Source organism: Gossypium arboreum, chromosome 13, assembly GCF_025698485.1.
Source record: "Gossypium arboreum isolate Shixiya-1 chromosome 13, ASM2569848v2, whole genome shotgun sequence".
Taxonomy (NCBI): domain Eukaryota; kingdom Viridiplantae; phylum Streptophyta; class Magnoliopsida; order Malvales; family Malvaceae; genus Gossypium; species Gossypium arboreum.
In genome coordinates this window covers 125,349,720-125,368,228 of record NC_069082.1, presented here as the reverse complement: position 1 = coordinate 125,368,228, position 18,509 = coordinate 125,349,720, and the positions used below count along the sequence as shown (strand labels likewise).

Genomic DNA, 18,509 nt, shown 5'->3' with positions numbered 1-18,509 from the left:
TAAAAAATCATGTAAAAGATGGTTATAAAAAGCCATTCAAAAATCATGTAAGGGAAGGGGGAATTTTGATCAATACAAAGAATTTATCTTCAAAAAATACCTAAAGGTGATTTTATCTTCTTTATTATTTTACTCTTATTTTATTTTTATTTTTATTTTTTTCCTTTTTTGAATCTATTAATCTATATATATACATCATAATAAAAAAATAAAAAAAATATATATACAAAACAAATATAAAAAAATTACATTTTTGGCCATCGAAAGTGCGGTGGTATGCCGCCGATGACGGATGGTCACGACATGTTGGCCGCTGATCGCCCCTGGCGGATTTCCTTCCTCCTCCTTCTCTCTTCCTCTCTCTTCTTTTCATTTATTTTTCAGATTTACCTTGGATTTCATATTATTTTGCTATTTAATTTAGCTTTAAATATTAATCATGTTATATATGTAATATTGTTATCACTATTATTTTTATATATTGTTATTATTATATTATATTTAGCTATATATATATATATTTTCTTTATGTTCCGTTTCTTACTATTATATGCATATATATCTATTATTATATTTATTATTAATATTGTTATCATTAGTACTTTTACTTAATGTGTATGTAGATATACATGTACATATTAATAGTTTTTATCATATGTGTATATTGTATATATTATATTTATATTATATATATATTCTTAATGTTATTAGTTGTATACTTCTTGTATATTTCCATGTATATATTTTATATTGTCTCATGTACATACTCCAAAATACTATTATATATATATGTATTTTAATACCATATTGAGTATATATTATTGTATTTATTTTATTCGATTATACTTATTATTAATGTTAGTACATATATTTCACCATAAGTGTATATATACCTTTTGTGTATATAATATTATTTTCAGTATATTTAATTATTATTCTAAAAGGGTTATAATATGTACATATTTATAAAGTATTATTAATAGTATTATTTTTAAACATCATTGTTATTTCTAATATATATATATTATGTACACTTTTTATTTCTATTTTATTTTTTATTTGTTAATATTAATTATTATTATTCTAATATTTTAATATTTTAATATTTTATATTATTCACGTCACTATTCGCATTTTTACAATAATATTCTTAGATTTTTTTACTATCATTTTAGAAACTTTTTACATTTTAATTTTAAGAATAAGGCAATGTACCGATTTTAACATTAAGTCATTGATTTCATCGCTATGTTGGGTGAAGTTAGTTATTCGTGTTAAAAACGGATATCCTTCTAAAAACCAAAACTTACAACTTCTCATTTCCTTCAATCGGATCACACTTAAATGTCAAATTGAATTCATATTTTTGAAAATTAAGACAACACGTGTTTAATAAGATACCAATTTTGGGCGTCGCGAGGGTGCTAATACCTTCCTCGCGCGTAACCGACTCGCGAACCCAACTTTACTTTGGCTTTTGACGTAGACCTAAATTCGGCCTTCATTTTTGTGCAAGAATAAGTTTTCTTTTCTAAAAAAAGGATGATTTATTAGGTGTCCGGTCACACCTAGAAAAAAGATCGGTGGCAACTCCTTTTTCTAATAAAATCGAAAGTCGATTTTTAAATTTTCAAATAATCACCTCAATTAACGACCGAAAGAGAATTTTTTACGTCGCTACATATATTGTCAAAAACTGATTTTATTGACAAAATAATTAGACAATAACACATGACATGCCACGTATATTTTTATCAGTATTTTTAATGATATTTAAAGCATATATATGTTTTTTTTTTTTTGGTTGCAAGAGGATAGTGAATTCATGCATAGAAATGGAAATAGAAATCCAGACAAGCCTGATTCGTGAAAAACACCAAATGTGAAATATTATTCTCTTCTCATCCATATTGCCACTGGCCAGGTGTTACGAGGGGAAGATGTTATTTGGAGACCCTACCGATAGTGATGCCATCGCCTCTAATTTTATTTTATTATTTGAGTTTAATTCCCATTTTTTAACTATTTATTGGTAAATTTTTATTTTTTAATTGAAAATAAATTCACTTCATTTGAATGAATTATTCTTACTGTCCGTACGTATATGTTTTTCATGCAAATGTTAATAGTTTCAATATTAGCTCTTTCAATAAATGAATTATTTTTATGCTATTCGAATTATTATTATTTTTCTTAAAATATATTATTTTTGAAGAACTTAATTATATATTCGATATTATATTTAATTTTTTAAATATATCCATATTATATGTATAAATATATTCAATATTCATCGAAATAAAATATTACAAAAGTTAGCCGCTCAACTTAAGTCTTCTCAACGGCAGCACCACCTTTCGGGCTAATTGCCAGCCACAGCCTTTTCTTTTTAGTTTCAATCTATTTTGTTTTTCCTTAAACTTTAGATGGTTGAATTCTGAGTTGAATCTATTTCTTTCGAAAGTTATGGCGGTTCTTGTTTACATTGTTTTCTCTAAAAATAGTAGTAATTTTAGTTTTGCCTCTAGTCATATTTGTTAAGGTAAGGGTACCATTAAATCTACTGAAAACCATTCTTAGAGAAGAGTGTTCGCAAATTGAACTCTAAAATGCTGAGCATCTAATGCAGCGATTCTCTCATGGTTTTTTAATTGACTGATTGTTGTCATTAGGTTGTTTTGATTAGAGTTAGCAAAATAGGCCCGAACTCGAAAGCCCCTCATGGTTTTTTAATTGACTGATTGTTGTCATTAGGTTGTTTTGATTAGAGTTAGCAAAATAGGCCCGAACTCGAAAGCCCGACCATGCTAATCTGAACTCGTAACAAATTGAGTTTGAAAATGCCCGAGTCTATAACAGATCCAAGCCCGGGCTCGAGACCGATCTAACCTAAACCTGAGATAAATCCAACTCAAAGCTCGACTTTATAACTAAACAACCATAATAGGCATTAATAAATAATTAATATAATTTTATGATATTACTTAAAATATAAATAAATAATACTTTTTATTTTTTGAAAATGTATTCATAAGGATTGCATATTTATATTAAAGTTTTATTAATAGAAAAGGTAATTAATAATCATTTTTATGTTAAATTATAAAGTGAAATAAATTTTAAAAATATTAATTTAATATAAAATATTTATTATACATATAAAATTAATAATTATTAAAATCTATAAAATTAAACTTTAATGATAATATAATCATATATTATATAGCTATTACTGAATCGATTACCTAAATTGACTTTAAACCGATATACTAAATTAGTGTATTACTAATACATAAAATAATATTATAATACACAACTATTACTAAAATATTAATGCATATATAACTATTATTATAATATAGATTATAATTAAAGATATAGTATTGCATAATATTGTAATGTTTAATCATCGATGCATATATATAAACTATTAGTATATTATATGATATGATATGATATAGCATTATATAATATAGTAGGAGGGCTAACTTTTAAATGTATGAAAAGTATAGGGACTTAGAATATATTTTAACTCGTATAATAATAAAAATAATATACAATAAGTAATATATAATATACTACTATTATATATAACTGTTATTGTAATATAGATTATAATCAAAGATATAATATTACATGATATTATGATGTTTTATCATTGATGCCTATATATAAACTATTAGTATATTATATGATATATAATATAATAAGAAGGTTAACTTTCAAATGTATGAAAAGCATAAAGAGTTAGAGTATATTTCAAACCGTATAATAATAGACAATAATAATTAATAATGTACTACTATTATATTATATAATATAATAAATAATATAATATTGCATGATATTATAATGTTTAATCATTGATGCATATATATAAACTATAAATATATTATGTACTACTCTACTATGTTTTATTTGGGTTTTTTTCTCTGATTGTGACATTTATATATCAACTTATATATATTTTTTATATATAGTATACACTATGTATAACGCCTGATTTTTGGGCTTGAAAGTATTGGGCCTTGAGTCTGGGTTCGGGTGGAAAACGGCCAGAATCATTTGGATATTATTATTATTTTGTATGTTTAGTTTAGTAATTAAATAAATTATGAAGGGTTTATTGTGTGGGAAAAAAGACCCAAGAGTAAATTTAATTCGAGGTAATTCCTGAATTTTTAAGTTTGGAGAGAGAGGGTTCTGGCGATATAGGCTTTTAAAGTTGAGGTGGTAAAATAGGACACAAAAAGATCTGTGGTAAAGTGGCATGTGGCGCCACCTAGGTGTTTGGGGAGTGATGTGTGGATGTTTAGGGGGAGCCAGAGTTCAAGTCACAAGGTAAGCGTGTTGTTACTTTTTTTGTGTGTGCATGTGCCGGGCATGTGATAGAGCTTAAGTGGAAATTCAGCTAGGGCTTTAGGAAGGTTGGGCCGTGGGTCTGAATGGCCATTAGGGCAAGCTTTATTTTCTTTTTGTTTTGCCGAATTAGGGTTAGCCACCTAGAGCCTTCCCTTTCATTCTATTCTCTTCTTAGTATCTCAAAAAGCCGAAAAACACAAAGTTAGATCTCTTGAGTGTCGAATTCTTCATTCTCTTCTCCTCTCTTCTTCTATTTTCTTTTCTCCTTCTTTTATTCTCTAGCCGAAACATTACTACCATTCTACTCATCTCCTCTTTCATTCCCATTCTTTTCTAAACCTCTATAGCCGATTCCATAAAAGTCGAAATCCCGAAAGTTGTTTCTTGTGTCGATTTCTTCTAGTCCAAATCCTCCTATTTTCTTCATCTCTTTTGGCCGATTTTCACATCCTCTAAACCTCAACCCTTGTCGGCAATACCACTGCAAAACCACCAGACTAAATCATCTTTCTCTTCATAGTTCCAAAAGCCGAAAACACTATAGTTTTTAGGGACATATAGCCGAATCTTTAGATCTCTAAGATTCGATTTCTGCAAGTGTTTAAGGGCTGGATCTGCATCAGATCTGAGTAGAAACTGAAGTGGAATCGTTTTGGTTGAAAGAACTTGTGGTAAGTATTCATATCTATTCTTTATTTCGGGTTTTAAAAAAGTCAAAATCCCTAAAAGCATAGGGAGGCTGTCGATTGGAGCTTAAGGCTCTAAGGGTTGTAACAATTGATTTGTTTTGGTGTTAGTGTGATCTAGAGGCTGCTGATCAAAGGCTTGGACAAGTGGAACGACTAGATCTAGATCTAGTCTCTAGTTTTGGCAAAGGTAGGATCTCAAGGGCCATAGGTATTGATGGCCGATTATGGTAAGTAAGTTTATGATGGTTGCCATTGTATTTTGGATCTGATATGTCTAGTGATGATTGTAGGATATCGTGGGAGATTTCGGTAGCAGTTGTCACAAATCAGGTGTGTAAACGACACCCACTAGTAGACTAGATCGGAAAAAGCCGAAAAGCTAAAATGCCGGCATTTCGAGAAGTTGCGAGCGTGCGAGCGCTTGTGGGATTGTTTGTATTGATAATTTTGGTAACTTCAACGGTAAGATTGCAGAGTGTGCAATTTCATGCACTTCGGTATATTTGGGCTTAATGGGCCGAAATCGGGTTAGTGGGCCAACGGGCCCAATTCGGTAAAAATGTTCGGTAAGTGTTTTTGTTAACACGTTAATAATTGTAATAAGCATGAAACCCTAAAAAGACTAATAAAATTACTGAAATACCTCTGTAAGGTAGAATTACTGTAATATCCTTAAAAGGGTAAGTTTACGATTACGCCCCTCGAGGGTAAATAACTGTTCTTACGCTATAATCTAACTGTCTTTCTGAAGCATGCCTTGTTAATTATATATATTCTGCATACATGTTATACTACATGGGGTTGGGTTTTGTTATGGAGGAAGAACCCGTTCTGGTGGCTGTGCCACATATTCTGATATAAACAGCTTTGCTGCTGATTATAGTTAGTGCCGCAACTAGTGCTAACACTGTAAGTGTAGGGATGGCGTGGGTGATTTATTCTCCACAGGAAGTGTAGGGATGGATGGAGGTAAGTGTAGGGTTGGATAGGGTTATCATGCATTAATCATATAAGACTGTTTTGTTATGGGCCAACTGTGTTGATATGGGCAAGGCCCAATATATCTCGACTTGTTATAGGGCTACGGCCCAGATTGATACTAATATGGGCTAGGCCTAGTCTACTCTGATACTGTAAGGAGATATGGCCCAGATTAATATTAATATGGGCTAAGGCCCAGTTAACTCTGATTTCTGAATAGGGCTTAGGCCCAGTAAAGCTTGAACTGATTTAGGCTCTGGTTGGGATACTTTACACACTGAGTTTTCCAAACTCACCCCCTTTTTTCCCATCTTTGCAGGTAAGCCTTAGATCGGTGGACTTGGAGCTGGAGGGATTCAGAGTGGCCATGTGGACTGTTTAAAATAAGTGTTTATGCCTTCACTTTTATTCTAGATTATTTCCTTTATGTTTTTGGGTTTTAATTTGTAATAAGGCCGCTTAAATTATTTTTAATTGTTTTTAGTATGTTTTGATAGCTTAGATATAATATTTTTTTAATTGTTTGAAACTAAATAGCTCTAGGGCGCGTTTTAAAAAGGTTACTTGATTTCAAAATATCGCGATAACAAAGTAAGGCTTCCGTAACGAAAACGTTTTCAAAATTAATAACTTTTTCAAATGGTTTTAAATGAATTGGTTTTCCCTGAACAATCACTCAGTTAAAGTGTGGCAGTGGTTGTGTGCATGTCTAGGATTGGATCCGTGAAGAGTTGGGTACTTAAGCAGTCTAATTGACTCACCTCCTCTTTTCTGGCATCCTACCTGGTGCACAGCTTCCATTCACTTTAATCTTTAACGAAGATATTCTTTAAACACTAAGAAAGACTTTAGATAAAACATGACTTTTCTAGTAACGCTTCAATGTGACACGCCGAATTCGGTCGTAACTTCTGGGCCAGGTTTGGGGTGTTACACTATGACATGTCTATGTATTTATTATTTATAATTATTTTTAATGATAAATATTTTTTTAAAAATAATATCTTTCAAATCCCAAAAAGGAAAATGATTGTATGAAATAATGACACTATGTCATCTGTCATCTATATCTCTTTTTCAATAGTTTAATGTCACATCAGTATTTTCATCCAGAATTTCAGAATTTCAGGATGAAATTAGTGATATAACATTAAACTATTTTAAAAAAATAATATCCTTATTTTAAACCGTTATTTCTCATTCGTCAAATATGTTCCCTACATGTAAAGCAGATGTGTGCATCCACGTGGATAGACACATCAAATACCTTCTCCGTCTATTTTTATTTATAAATAGTATGTGGAATTTATGCTTAAATTATAATGCTCTATCTCCATTGCAAAATTCCTCTTTTTGGCAATAATTCAAAAGGCACATGAAGATTCATATCAATTGGAGAGAGACAGTTGCTCTCAATGCTCCTCCCAATAACTCTTTATATGCATATTCCAAATATGACTTCACCTCTGACTTTTTATTTCTTACCCTATTTAACTAAACTATTAATAAATTTATATTATGGTCATTCAACTTTAGGAAATTATAAAATGATCATTTGATTATACGAAAGTTTTTATTAAAATCATTGAACTGTTAAGTTTTTCTTTTTAAAGTCTGGCTAGCAAGTTTCAAGTGACAATTCGACGAACGGTATAATAGTGATGACGTCGCGAACTAACTAAAATACGACAAAGGCAAGCGCACCTATCAAATGGTAGTATAGCTATAGTGAGTTGGGAATATCGTATCCACGAGGACTAAAAGTACTAGTAGTTATTATCTTTTTATTATCTAGCCCAATAAAATGAAGGGGTTTATTTTACTCTAATCCTAACTAACCTAATTACTAAGACGAAACAGAGAATAAAGTAGAAAAATATTTGAAGAAAATCGATAAAGACAATACCTAGGAAAGAATCCACCTAGACTTCACTTATTATTCTGAATCTGAATTAAATAATTTATTCACTTGCATTGATCCATAGAAATCCCTAAATTATATTAATATCCCTTTTAAGAGTAAAAATAACTGACTCTAGGTTGATTAATTGAAATCTTTTTCTAATTAAAACCCCTATTGTCGCATTAATTCGATCTATGGATTTCCTTATTAGATTTTACTCTAATCTGGTAGATTTATGTCATCCTATTTCTACGATTGCATGCAACTCCACTCAATTATGCCAGATCTACTCTTAAACAGCGACTTTTGTTCTACTAAATAAGTACATCAATCATGAATTAATATCCTGAAAACATTAAAACATGAAATAAGAACACATAATTGAGATCAAGAATAAATATTTATCATGTAATTCAAAAAAAATCAAATAATAAGATCTATCTTAGGATCCATCCTCCATAGGTATCTAGGGAATTTAGTTCATACTTCTGGGTCTCAAAATTAGGAAATCAACAAAACATAAAGAAACTCAAAAACTTCGAGAGAAATTGAATGGAGATCTTCAGTCTAGAAGGAAATTCTACTTCTGAGTTGATTCCGACGGCGTTCTTTGAGTCTTTTCTTCGTTCAGCTCAATGTCTCCCCTTTAGGTCCTCTTCTAGTGTGTATTTATAGACTTTAGAATGCTCAGAAACCCTATAAATTGGCTTTTTTTTTTTTGCGTGTTTGTGAAACAGGGAGCGATATCGACACGGGCTACCACATGGGCGTATGGCCAGCCCGTGTGGGAAAAGGCTTGTCGTGTAGATCCTTAAAATAGCCTGTTTTGTCCTATTTTGGCCCGTTTTCTGCTCCTTTTGTTCCTCTATGCTCTCCTAAGTATAAAACATGAAATTAAAGGATTCAGAGCATCAAATTCACTAAATTAAATAATAAATCATCGAAAAACATACCAAGCATGGAATTAAAACATGTTACTTTTACGGTTTATCAAATAGATTAGTACCCATCGATGAGTAGAAAAACATACCTTAGATCCAAGTCAATCTGACGATCAATGTCGAAGATAAGACGTTTAAAGTTTGTTTTATAAAAAAAATGACTTGGAGAAGAGAAGGGGAAGGAAAGCTTTTGATTGGTGCAAGCGGTGCGAATAGAAAAGGCAATACAACAACAATTTTAACAACCCAGTGACTTAAACGAAAACTTTTAAATAATTCCATGACTATTTTGTATCTTTTTAAAGTTGAGTGGTCAAAACATAAATTTACTAATAATTTAGTGACCTTGAATGCAGTTTGCCCTTAAATTTTTAACCAAACTGAATTTCTTCGGTTCGAATTGGATTGATTTATTTAATTTATTTAAAAATTATATACATATTAGAGTTATTTTTACTAATTTAAATATATATTATATTTATTTTATATAATAAAAATAAAAATTATAAATTAAATAAAAAAGAGTTTGATTTAATTCAGGTACTTTTTATTTATTTTATGAATTGAAAAATAAATTTAAGTAATAACATAACTAAATTTAATAAAATCAAACGAAAACTACAAACACTAGTTCGAATCAATTTCTTTGCTTAGCCCTGCCTTCAGGCTTTCAACTTTAACTCCAACCTTGAAAATATTTTGTCCATTTTTGTTCTTATAAGCAATCCCAAAAATTTTATAAAATATTTTATATTATATTAATTTTATAAAATTAAGCCAAATCTATACTATTATCAATCCCTCGTTACGAGTCAATCGGGCACAAATTTAATTAAAGAAATTAGAAAAATGTTTGCTTGTAACTATAATAAGTTATATTATACGAGGATATTTTTATTTTTTCTTATTTTTAAAAGATCTTTGCATGAGTTGGATTTGCATCCGTGTTATTTACATCAACAAAACATTAAATTTACTATCAAAACGAAACTTTATTTTAATATACTATTTACTTTTTAAATGTATTATACATATTTTATTATCACCATCAATAGTATATATTGATGATGTTGTTGATTGAGTTGGTGTCACAAACCAACTCGACATTAACTCAAGATTGATGACAACATCATTATAAACAATTTTCGTGCATTTAGTATTCTTAATATGATGTACTTACATGTTTAAATTTTATTTTACTCATAATTTAATTTATTTTTTTATTTTAATATCATATAAACAATTGATGACTCATCACCAATAAAAATAAGTTGTGCCCAACACTCATCGAAATGTAGTTGAAGCAACCCATACTTGATCTATCCTATGATATGCCAACTATATTCAACTTTGCCCAAACAATTAATAGGGTAATAATTTGTCCAATTCATTATCTGTCCAATTCACATTTCATCAATTCAATTCATAGTTTAATACATCAAACTATCACATAACATATTATAATTCAGCCTAATTCGAAGTTAATTTTATACTTTCATCAAATTAAAAAAATTTCAATTCTATTCAATTTAGTCCTCCATCTAAAAATAAAACATTTACATACCAATTCAATTCAACTAATCAATCTCAACTTACCGCAACAACTTACCATGCAAAACAATAGAAATATACAACAAATTAAGTAATTCGAATTATAGAAATACAAGTCAACAATTTCGAGCTATTCATCAACGGCTTTAGTTTTTCCTTTCCTCATGGGGAATCCAGGTCGACGTTAGCTACGGATTAATATAAACATACAACACTATAAATTTTCCACCAAATTCACAATCAATTGTCATTTTATACAAAATTTTCATTTTATTCAATTTAGTCCTTAAAATCGAGACTATCGTAACTTTCAGCTTAAAACTCCAATTTGAAATATGATTTCACTATTACCCATTAAAGAGCTCATATTTCTCATTTCTACATTCAATTTTGTATTTTATTCAGCTTAGTACCTAGTATATGAAACTGTCAATTAACTTTATAATTTAGTCCTTTTCACAACTAAATTTAAAATCTATCAATTTAAAACCTAAAACTTTCAATTATCAATAATGAAATCTTTCAAAAATTTAATAGTTTTGTAAATTGGTACATGGGCTAGATAAATCAAGCTCCCATGAACTCAAAAACATAAAAATTACAAGAAAATGACTAAATTACACTGATCAATTTAGGGATTGAAAGCTTGGAAAAAAAAATGGCTTGAACTAAGCTTGTTGTTTTTACAATTCAAGATTTAATCAACTATGTTGATAATTACATAGATCTAAAGTTTTGAATTAAAATTTAACTAAAAAATGGTGAAATTTGAAACTCTAAGTTAAATCATAGGTTTTAAATGATTTTTAATTTTTTTAACTAAATAAAAGGTTTTTAAACTCAGTTTAATAGATCGTTAAAGAATTTTGAAGAATTGAGAGTTTTCCCTCTTTTAATGTGCATGCATGATCAATTTTTCGGAAAAGTTAGGTCCAAGAAATTAGATGATTTTAATGGCTTAGATATGTTACGATATGATATTTAGGATGTTTAAAATCATGTTTATGGATTAGAAACAAGAATTGAGTGATGAAAGCAAATATTTCGGTAAAACTAGCTAGATTTTCGGTTTAAGAAAAAAGATGAGTGATCTGCATTTTGTGGCTGTTTGGATGTGTTTAAGACTGCAAATAAAGTATATATATTTTTCTTAATATGTATGCAAAGTGTTAGATCCATCGAAGCTTCTACGAGCAAAGGAAAAGGAAAGAAAAGCTAATTTGAGCTTTTGGCGTTCGAGTGAAAGCGAATCGATGAGTGATCTAAATTGCTACTTCTAAGCACAATATATTGAGTTAATTGGGAGCTTAGGTTAGCCTAAACACCTATCCTAAGTTTCGAGTGTATGTTTTCTTACTAAATCTATTATTATTGCTTAAATAATGCCTATGTGATATGATATGTGGTGCATGTTGGGATGACATTGCAATTTCTATGTGTATGTGATGGTATATGATATGAGGCTTGCTGGTTTTATACACACAATATGAGATCAATATGAACATGGCTCTTTGAGCATTATGTGAGCACTTGAAAAGTGCATTATAAATTATTATGAAAGTGTTATGAATATAAGTTAGATGATAAATGAACATGTGTATAAAACAATAAGTATATATGTGTATAAATAGATATGTTGGCACTGTGGTCTTTTGGAACCATTGGATATCATTAGCATGCCATAAGATTGTGAGTGCTTACCTATATGTTTATGTTTAGGCATTGAGGCCCAGAGATATGTTAGAGAGATAAGGGAATGTTGAGCTTGACTCTATTCACCGAGATATGTTGGTGTGTTGGAGAGTGTTAGCTATATGCTATACTTCATGGGATATGTTAGACTCTATGAATCATTAGTGTGTTTAGAGATCCGTTTATCCAATGTATGATGTTTTTATACATGTTTCATAGTCACAAGATGCCAATATATCAATATAAAATACTATGAGATATGCTTAATGCAATACAATGCCATGAATAAATGTTATAGTGTGATTTCTATTAACCTTTGATATTGTGGCTTATTTGTAGCTTTCATGAACACTCATTGAGATTGGTTAAGCTTACACTCTTATATTGATTATTTTACAGAAAAATAGCTTGACTAAGGAGAAGAAGTAAGCAAGCAAGTGATCCATCCAAGGCTAGTGTTTTGAGTATGTGATGTGGCTTCTAAACTTGCAAAAGTGAAGTCGTTGTGAGACTATTTGCTAGGATTTAGACTTTACCATTTCATTGGCTTGTAAATGGACATTATGGACTATTTTAAGCACTTTTAAACTTGGTTTGTGATTATTTCAATGCTTGAGCAATGTTTGAATGACATGTTATGTATCTTCTTAATGATTAATATGATCACTGTCAACTAATCACTATGATAAATAGTTAGTTCGAGAACAAGTAACCCATGGTCACGTTCCATATTTATCAATCCGCACAGTGCCAATGAGATGATATTGTTAACTTCTTAATCGAGCTATGAATTCCATTGTTTCTAGTAAAGTCATTTCAGACACAAGTCATGTACCCAACATATCGGCTATGGGCTCGATCATCTTTAGAGCATAAGCCTCCACTCATATCAAAGCACATGAGTTACATATGCATGATCAGTGACTAACTTAGGATTTAGGTAAGTCATACTATAAATGCCATAAGTAAATTAATTCAAAAATGGATTCAAAATTAATTCAACTTGGGTCCTGTCCAATGTATCATTCTTCTAATGAGTACATCTATGCATTTTCCCGTGGAGTTAACTGCTCCAATAACCAATACTAGTCATCTCCTCAATTGGAATTTTAGATGACATAAGAATTTTTCTAAGTATTTGAATCAAATGCTCACTTTAATTTTTTTTACGAGATTATGAACTTGTTTAGATTATCTACTGAAGAAAGTTATATTTCTCACAATTTAAAAGTTTTTACAGTGCCACTTATTATCAGTTCGAACTTAGACAATCAATGAACTAATATTTGCTTGTCACAATTTTGCTATGCATGCAAAACATGATGTTAGTGTGTAGGGATAAAAATAAACTTATGAGAAATTAGTGAAGGCTTCGAGGCCTGTATCAATGTCACTTTTCTTTAAAGTTTTATTCGCCCCCCACCTATATATGGTGTGCAAAAGCGTTATTGGTAAATAAACCTCGAGGATACAATGAAGCCTAATGACTGTCTATGTTTTGCACTGATGGAAATAGTCCACTGAGCACTAAGTAAAGCATGGTAAGGATATCAAATTCTATAAAGAATTTCTGTAGTAACTTTTTTTCTATGTTTCTTGGGTTTATTCAACAAATACATTCTTCTCCTATTTATAGAAGGTCTCATGTCTCTTCACATAACTACCTAAACAAATAGTCATATCTTTAACCACAAATGTAATTATTCAATAGACTTAATTGTTCAAGTTGATATGTGATATAATTTTTGGTGACGAAAGACATATCTGATCACTATGAATAGTGACAACTCTTGCTTAATTACTAAGTGATATTATTTTTGAATCACTTGTAACTTTTCAATTATAACTATTAGAACATTATAAATATTTAAAAATATTCCAACACATGAAAGATAGGAACACAAAAATATAATAGTAAAATATAAAATTAACTTTATTAATTCATTCATCATTCAAATACATAAAAACAAGTATATGTTTACTACAATATAAATACATTCCCCAACATCATACTGATAAATAAAAAACCGTCTCCACAAATATAGATAAAAAACAGTGTCATATATTTTATTTTATTTTATTTTATTTTATTTTATTTTATTTTATTATTATATTGTACAACCGACTGCAACCTTATCAACCTTGCTTCTAAAACTTTTGAATTTAACTTGATTTTTAAAAAGAGAAATGAGGTATAACATGAAGAGGTGTTTTCTTATGGCACGTGAGACCGTAGAGTTCAGCCATGTCCAAATTTTCAGGAATTTCACCAGCAGGCAACTTCCAGTCAAACCAATAGAGAAGATTGGCCACCACATACTCAGTAGTAACAACTCCAAATTGCATCCCAGGACATGCCCTTCTTCCAAAACCAAATGGGATGAAGTGGAAATCTTGACCTTGAAAATCAGTATTGGAGCTATCCTCAAACCTCTCCGGGATGAACCCTTCTGGATTTTCCCACCATTTGGGGTCTCTATGAATGGCCCATCCATTGATAAGGATTGTGGTATCAGAAGGGATGTCATAACCTCCTAGTTTTACACTTGCAGATGTTCTTCGAGGGATCAGAAGAGGAGCTGCCGGATGCAGTCTTAAAGTTTCTTTGACTATACATTTTAAGTATTCCATTTTCTTGATATCCTCCATAACAATCTTGGATTTGTTCCCCACCACAGTTCTTACCTCTTGTTGGACTCTTTTCATGGCATTTGGATGCTTTAAAAGCTCAGCCATCATCCATTCTATTGTCGCCGTAGTGGTATCACTTCCTGCCACAAACATGTCCTGACATTACCAAAATTAAGAAACTTTAGTTCAAGGCATAAAAAAAGGGTCAAAAAAGGAAAATAAGGGGGAAATAGTGTTGAATGACCAGTAAGATAGCTTTGATGTTGGCTCGAGTGAGGTCCATCTTATACATGCCGTCCTTTTGAAGTTGCATGATGATAGAAACGAAGTCCTTTTTATTGGAAACTTGGCCATCAACTTCAAGAGCTCTATGCTCCTCAATTACATGGTCAAGGAATGCATCGAATTCCGCAGATAATGCTTTCATACTTGGAACATATCCAGTAAGCACATCAACCCACCTCAAGTAAGGAAACATATCACCAATACAGAAACCGATTAAGAGAACCGACAACCTTTTACCCAACTGCCCAAACTTGCTGCACCCATCTTCTTCTTCACTTTTATGACTAAGAATGCATCGAGAAGCTATGTTATTTGCAACCATCATTAGCATCTCTGACAGATTAATGGACTGTCCTTTAAGACAAGCACCACGGATTTTGTTGATAAGAAGTTCAACTTCTTCTTCTCTAACAAACTGAAATGAGTTCACTCTTTGATGGCTGAAAAGCTCAAGAACACTGATCTTCTTAACTTTTCTCCAAAACTCACCATAGGGTGCAAAAACCATATCCCCGCAGTTATATAACAAAATATCCACAGCCGTAGTCCTTGGTCTGTTTGAGAAAATAACGTCATGGTTTTTCATAATTTCTTTAACCAATTCAGGTGATGAAACCAGCACTGTTGGATTATACCCCAATTGTAGAAGAAAGAGAGAACCATAGTTCCTTGAGAGGTCTCTGAGAGAGCGGTGAGGAAGCATGCCAAGGTGGTGGATGTTGCCGATAATAGGTAGCTTTGGGGGTGATGGGGGCAGATTCAGGTTTTTCTTTTTTGCTGGTTTAAGCCAAATCAAAAGAGAAAAAAGGAGAACCATAGACAGAAACAATGGATTGATGTAAACTTGGACTACATTCAAGAGATCCATTTGGAAGATCATAAATCAAACGATATGGTTAAACGTATGGCCAGCTATTTCTCTACTCAACAGATTGAACATTCAAAACTACATATATATAGATATATATCATGATATCACACATGAATATTTGTTATTTTATTTATTTTTAAACATTATATTATATTATATTATGTTATATTATATTATAAGGTTTAAGACCGATTGTTAAATTGGACAAGATGTGATGTGGATTATTAAAATTTAAATTAATTAGTAATTTCAAATTTTAGTGATAATTTTTCAAAAAATTATATATGTGATGAAGTAGAGAATAAAAATGATAAGATTAACAATTAAAAATTTTCTTATTTATAGGGATTTTATTTTAATAAATCTTTGTTTTATACTTTGTTAATTTTAAAGAACCAAAACTCAACTATAAATATTTTCTGGAAATAAATTGCAAACCGAATCATTATATAACACCCTAAACCCAGCCTAGAAGTTTAGACCAAATCCCGGATGTTACATTGCTCACCGAAGTGATCGTAGGAAAAATTTACAAATAAATTATCTCAAATTCCATTATATTCATACTTAAAGTTTAATTTCATGAACAAAGCAAGATTTGCGCGAAAAACAAAACGGAACTTGTGAAATCAAAAGTAGAACTGATATTTTATTTGTAATCTTGATTGTCCGAGACCTCCATATACCGCATCCAACGTTAAAGTTTAGAAACGTACCTACAAAGGGAAACACTAAGGGGGTGAGCTACATGAGCTCAGTGTGAATTCGAATCGAGACTAAAAATAGAATTACGAAATTCAATTCTATAGGGTAACAAATTTACAAATACTCACTGAGTCAGAAAGAAAACTTGGAACTAACGTCCCAACAGAACATTACACTCAAGCACACCAAATCACACACAGACGGACAGAATACAGTCAGATAGTCTAGAACCCAAAACACACAAATAGATGCGTATGAAATGCAGTCAAGTAATAAATCCCACCCATCCAGCCAACACACCTCTCCGTCCCCCGATCACACCCCATAAGAGTTGTTCAAGTTCATCCAACCAAAACACACCACATAGGACCCCGAAGGCCCATCCAACCCTACACACCATATATGTGGACTAAGCCACTCAGATATTAATACGCAGCAGAGCTGGCATATGTGCTATCCAGAGCAATGCAGTAATCCGTTGTACAGACATGTTGCAGTTTAAACTGCCAGATCAGATAATAGTACGTAGCAAAGCTGACGCACATGCAGTACAGTGCGATAAATCGTTGTACGAATGAGTTGCCAGATCAGATCAGTATCAGTCTCCCTTCTCTTCACAATCCCACCTAAAACTTTACTTTATACAAGTGTTTGTATGCATACAATCTCACAAATTAGTGACACATTAACAGACAGTCAAACAGAACAGATATGCGCACACACACACACCCCCAGTTAACAGAGTTCAGAATCAGACATCTCACACACATCAGTCACAAATTACACATGAATAGAAATCCGTATCAAAATCTTATTCACCTTCACTAAAGCTTAGCCAAGAGTCGAAACACATACAAACACGATTTCAGTTCAGAATGCACGTAGAACTAGTATAAGTGACTTAGGGTCACACGCCTGTGTGCTCTGGCCGTGTGGAAACACCTAGGCCATGTGGGAGGTCAAACGCCCGTGTGAAAAGGGGCAGATAGCCGTGTTACTGAGTCATATACCCGTGTGAATAAAGGCACACAACCGTGTGACTGAGGCATACGCCCATGTGGACCAGGGACATGGTTGTGGGAACAGGCCATGTAACTCACTGTCCAATTGTGCTAAAATAGAGTACAGGGTAGACACAACCATGTGAGGGTCTCACACGCCCGTTTGCCTACCAGACATGGTCGTGTGTCCAAAACACACGCCTGTGGGATCTCTAAATTCCCAAATTAGTCACACGATCGTGTGATCAGACCGTGTAGCACCAAAACACTAAATCCCTAATTCCCAAATATACACGCCCATGTACCTAGGGGACACGGCTGTATGAAAATCGATAAATTTTCCCAAACCGACCACATGGGCATGTGGCACCAAAACTCACCAAAAAACCCTAACTTCTAAAAGCACATGGCCGTGTGAACCAGCACACGCTCATGTGGCCATCTGTGTGGTCACGAAACGACCTCAAAACAAGCCAAAATCGCTGTTTTAGCCATCAAAACAGTCCCCAACCCTTGCAATAGCAAGAGTGTAACAGAAATATGGAGTATTCCTCTACTTTTTCAATGACTAAAAACCCAAAACCAACGGGTTAGCGCATACTCAAGAAATGTTGAAACAATAGTTCGCAAAATGAAAATAGAATAGGTAAGGTTCGAATCCCACACCTGATTCATGATTAAAAACATCCAGAACCCGACTTAAAGGTAGAGAAAAATGAAGCTCCACGGAAACCACCACACAACCCTTACCCAAAAAGAAAAGAAAAGAAAAAACAAAAGAAAGCCCAGATAGGGAGAGGGAGAAGAGAACGTGCCAAAAAAGAAAATAAATCCCCAAAAATAAAATAAAAGAAAAGTAAAGAAAAAAAACAATATTCAACAAATCATTTAACCAAA

The 18,509-nt window shown here is 31.8% G+C and overlaps 1 protein-coding gene across 1 annotated transcript; it reads right to left on the bottom strand.

Annotated features, from left to right (window-relative positions):
- Nucleotides 1-14,294: 14,294 nt before the first annotated feature.
- Nucleotides 14,295-15,903, bottom strand: LOC108462446 (cytochrome P450 71A1-like). Its single transcript, XM_017762391.1, has 2 exons — nt 14,995-15,903; nt 14,295-14,906 (listed from the first exon to the last, which is right to left on the bottom strand). Exons 1-2 carry the CDS (start codon nt 15,901-15,903, stop codon nt 14,295-14,297), a joined length of 1,521 nt encoding a protein of 506 aa, XP_017617880.1.
- Nucleotides 15,904-18,509: the final 2,606 nt, after the last annotated feature.

What these genes read in the sequence shown, in the direction of transcription:
- LOC108462446 (XM_017762391.1), bottom strand. Translation starts at nt 15,903, where the DNA reads ATGGATCTCTTGAATGTAGTCCAAGTTTACATCAATCCATTGTTTCTG. An exon ending in ACATCAAAGCTATCTTACTG is followed by an intron (nt 14,907 to 14,994) that starts GTCATTCAACAC and finishes TGGTAATGTCAG; the next exon opens with GACATGTTTGTGGCAGGAAG.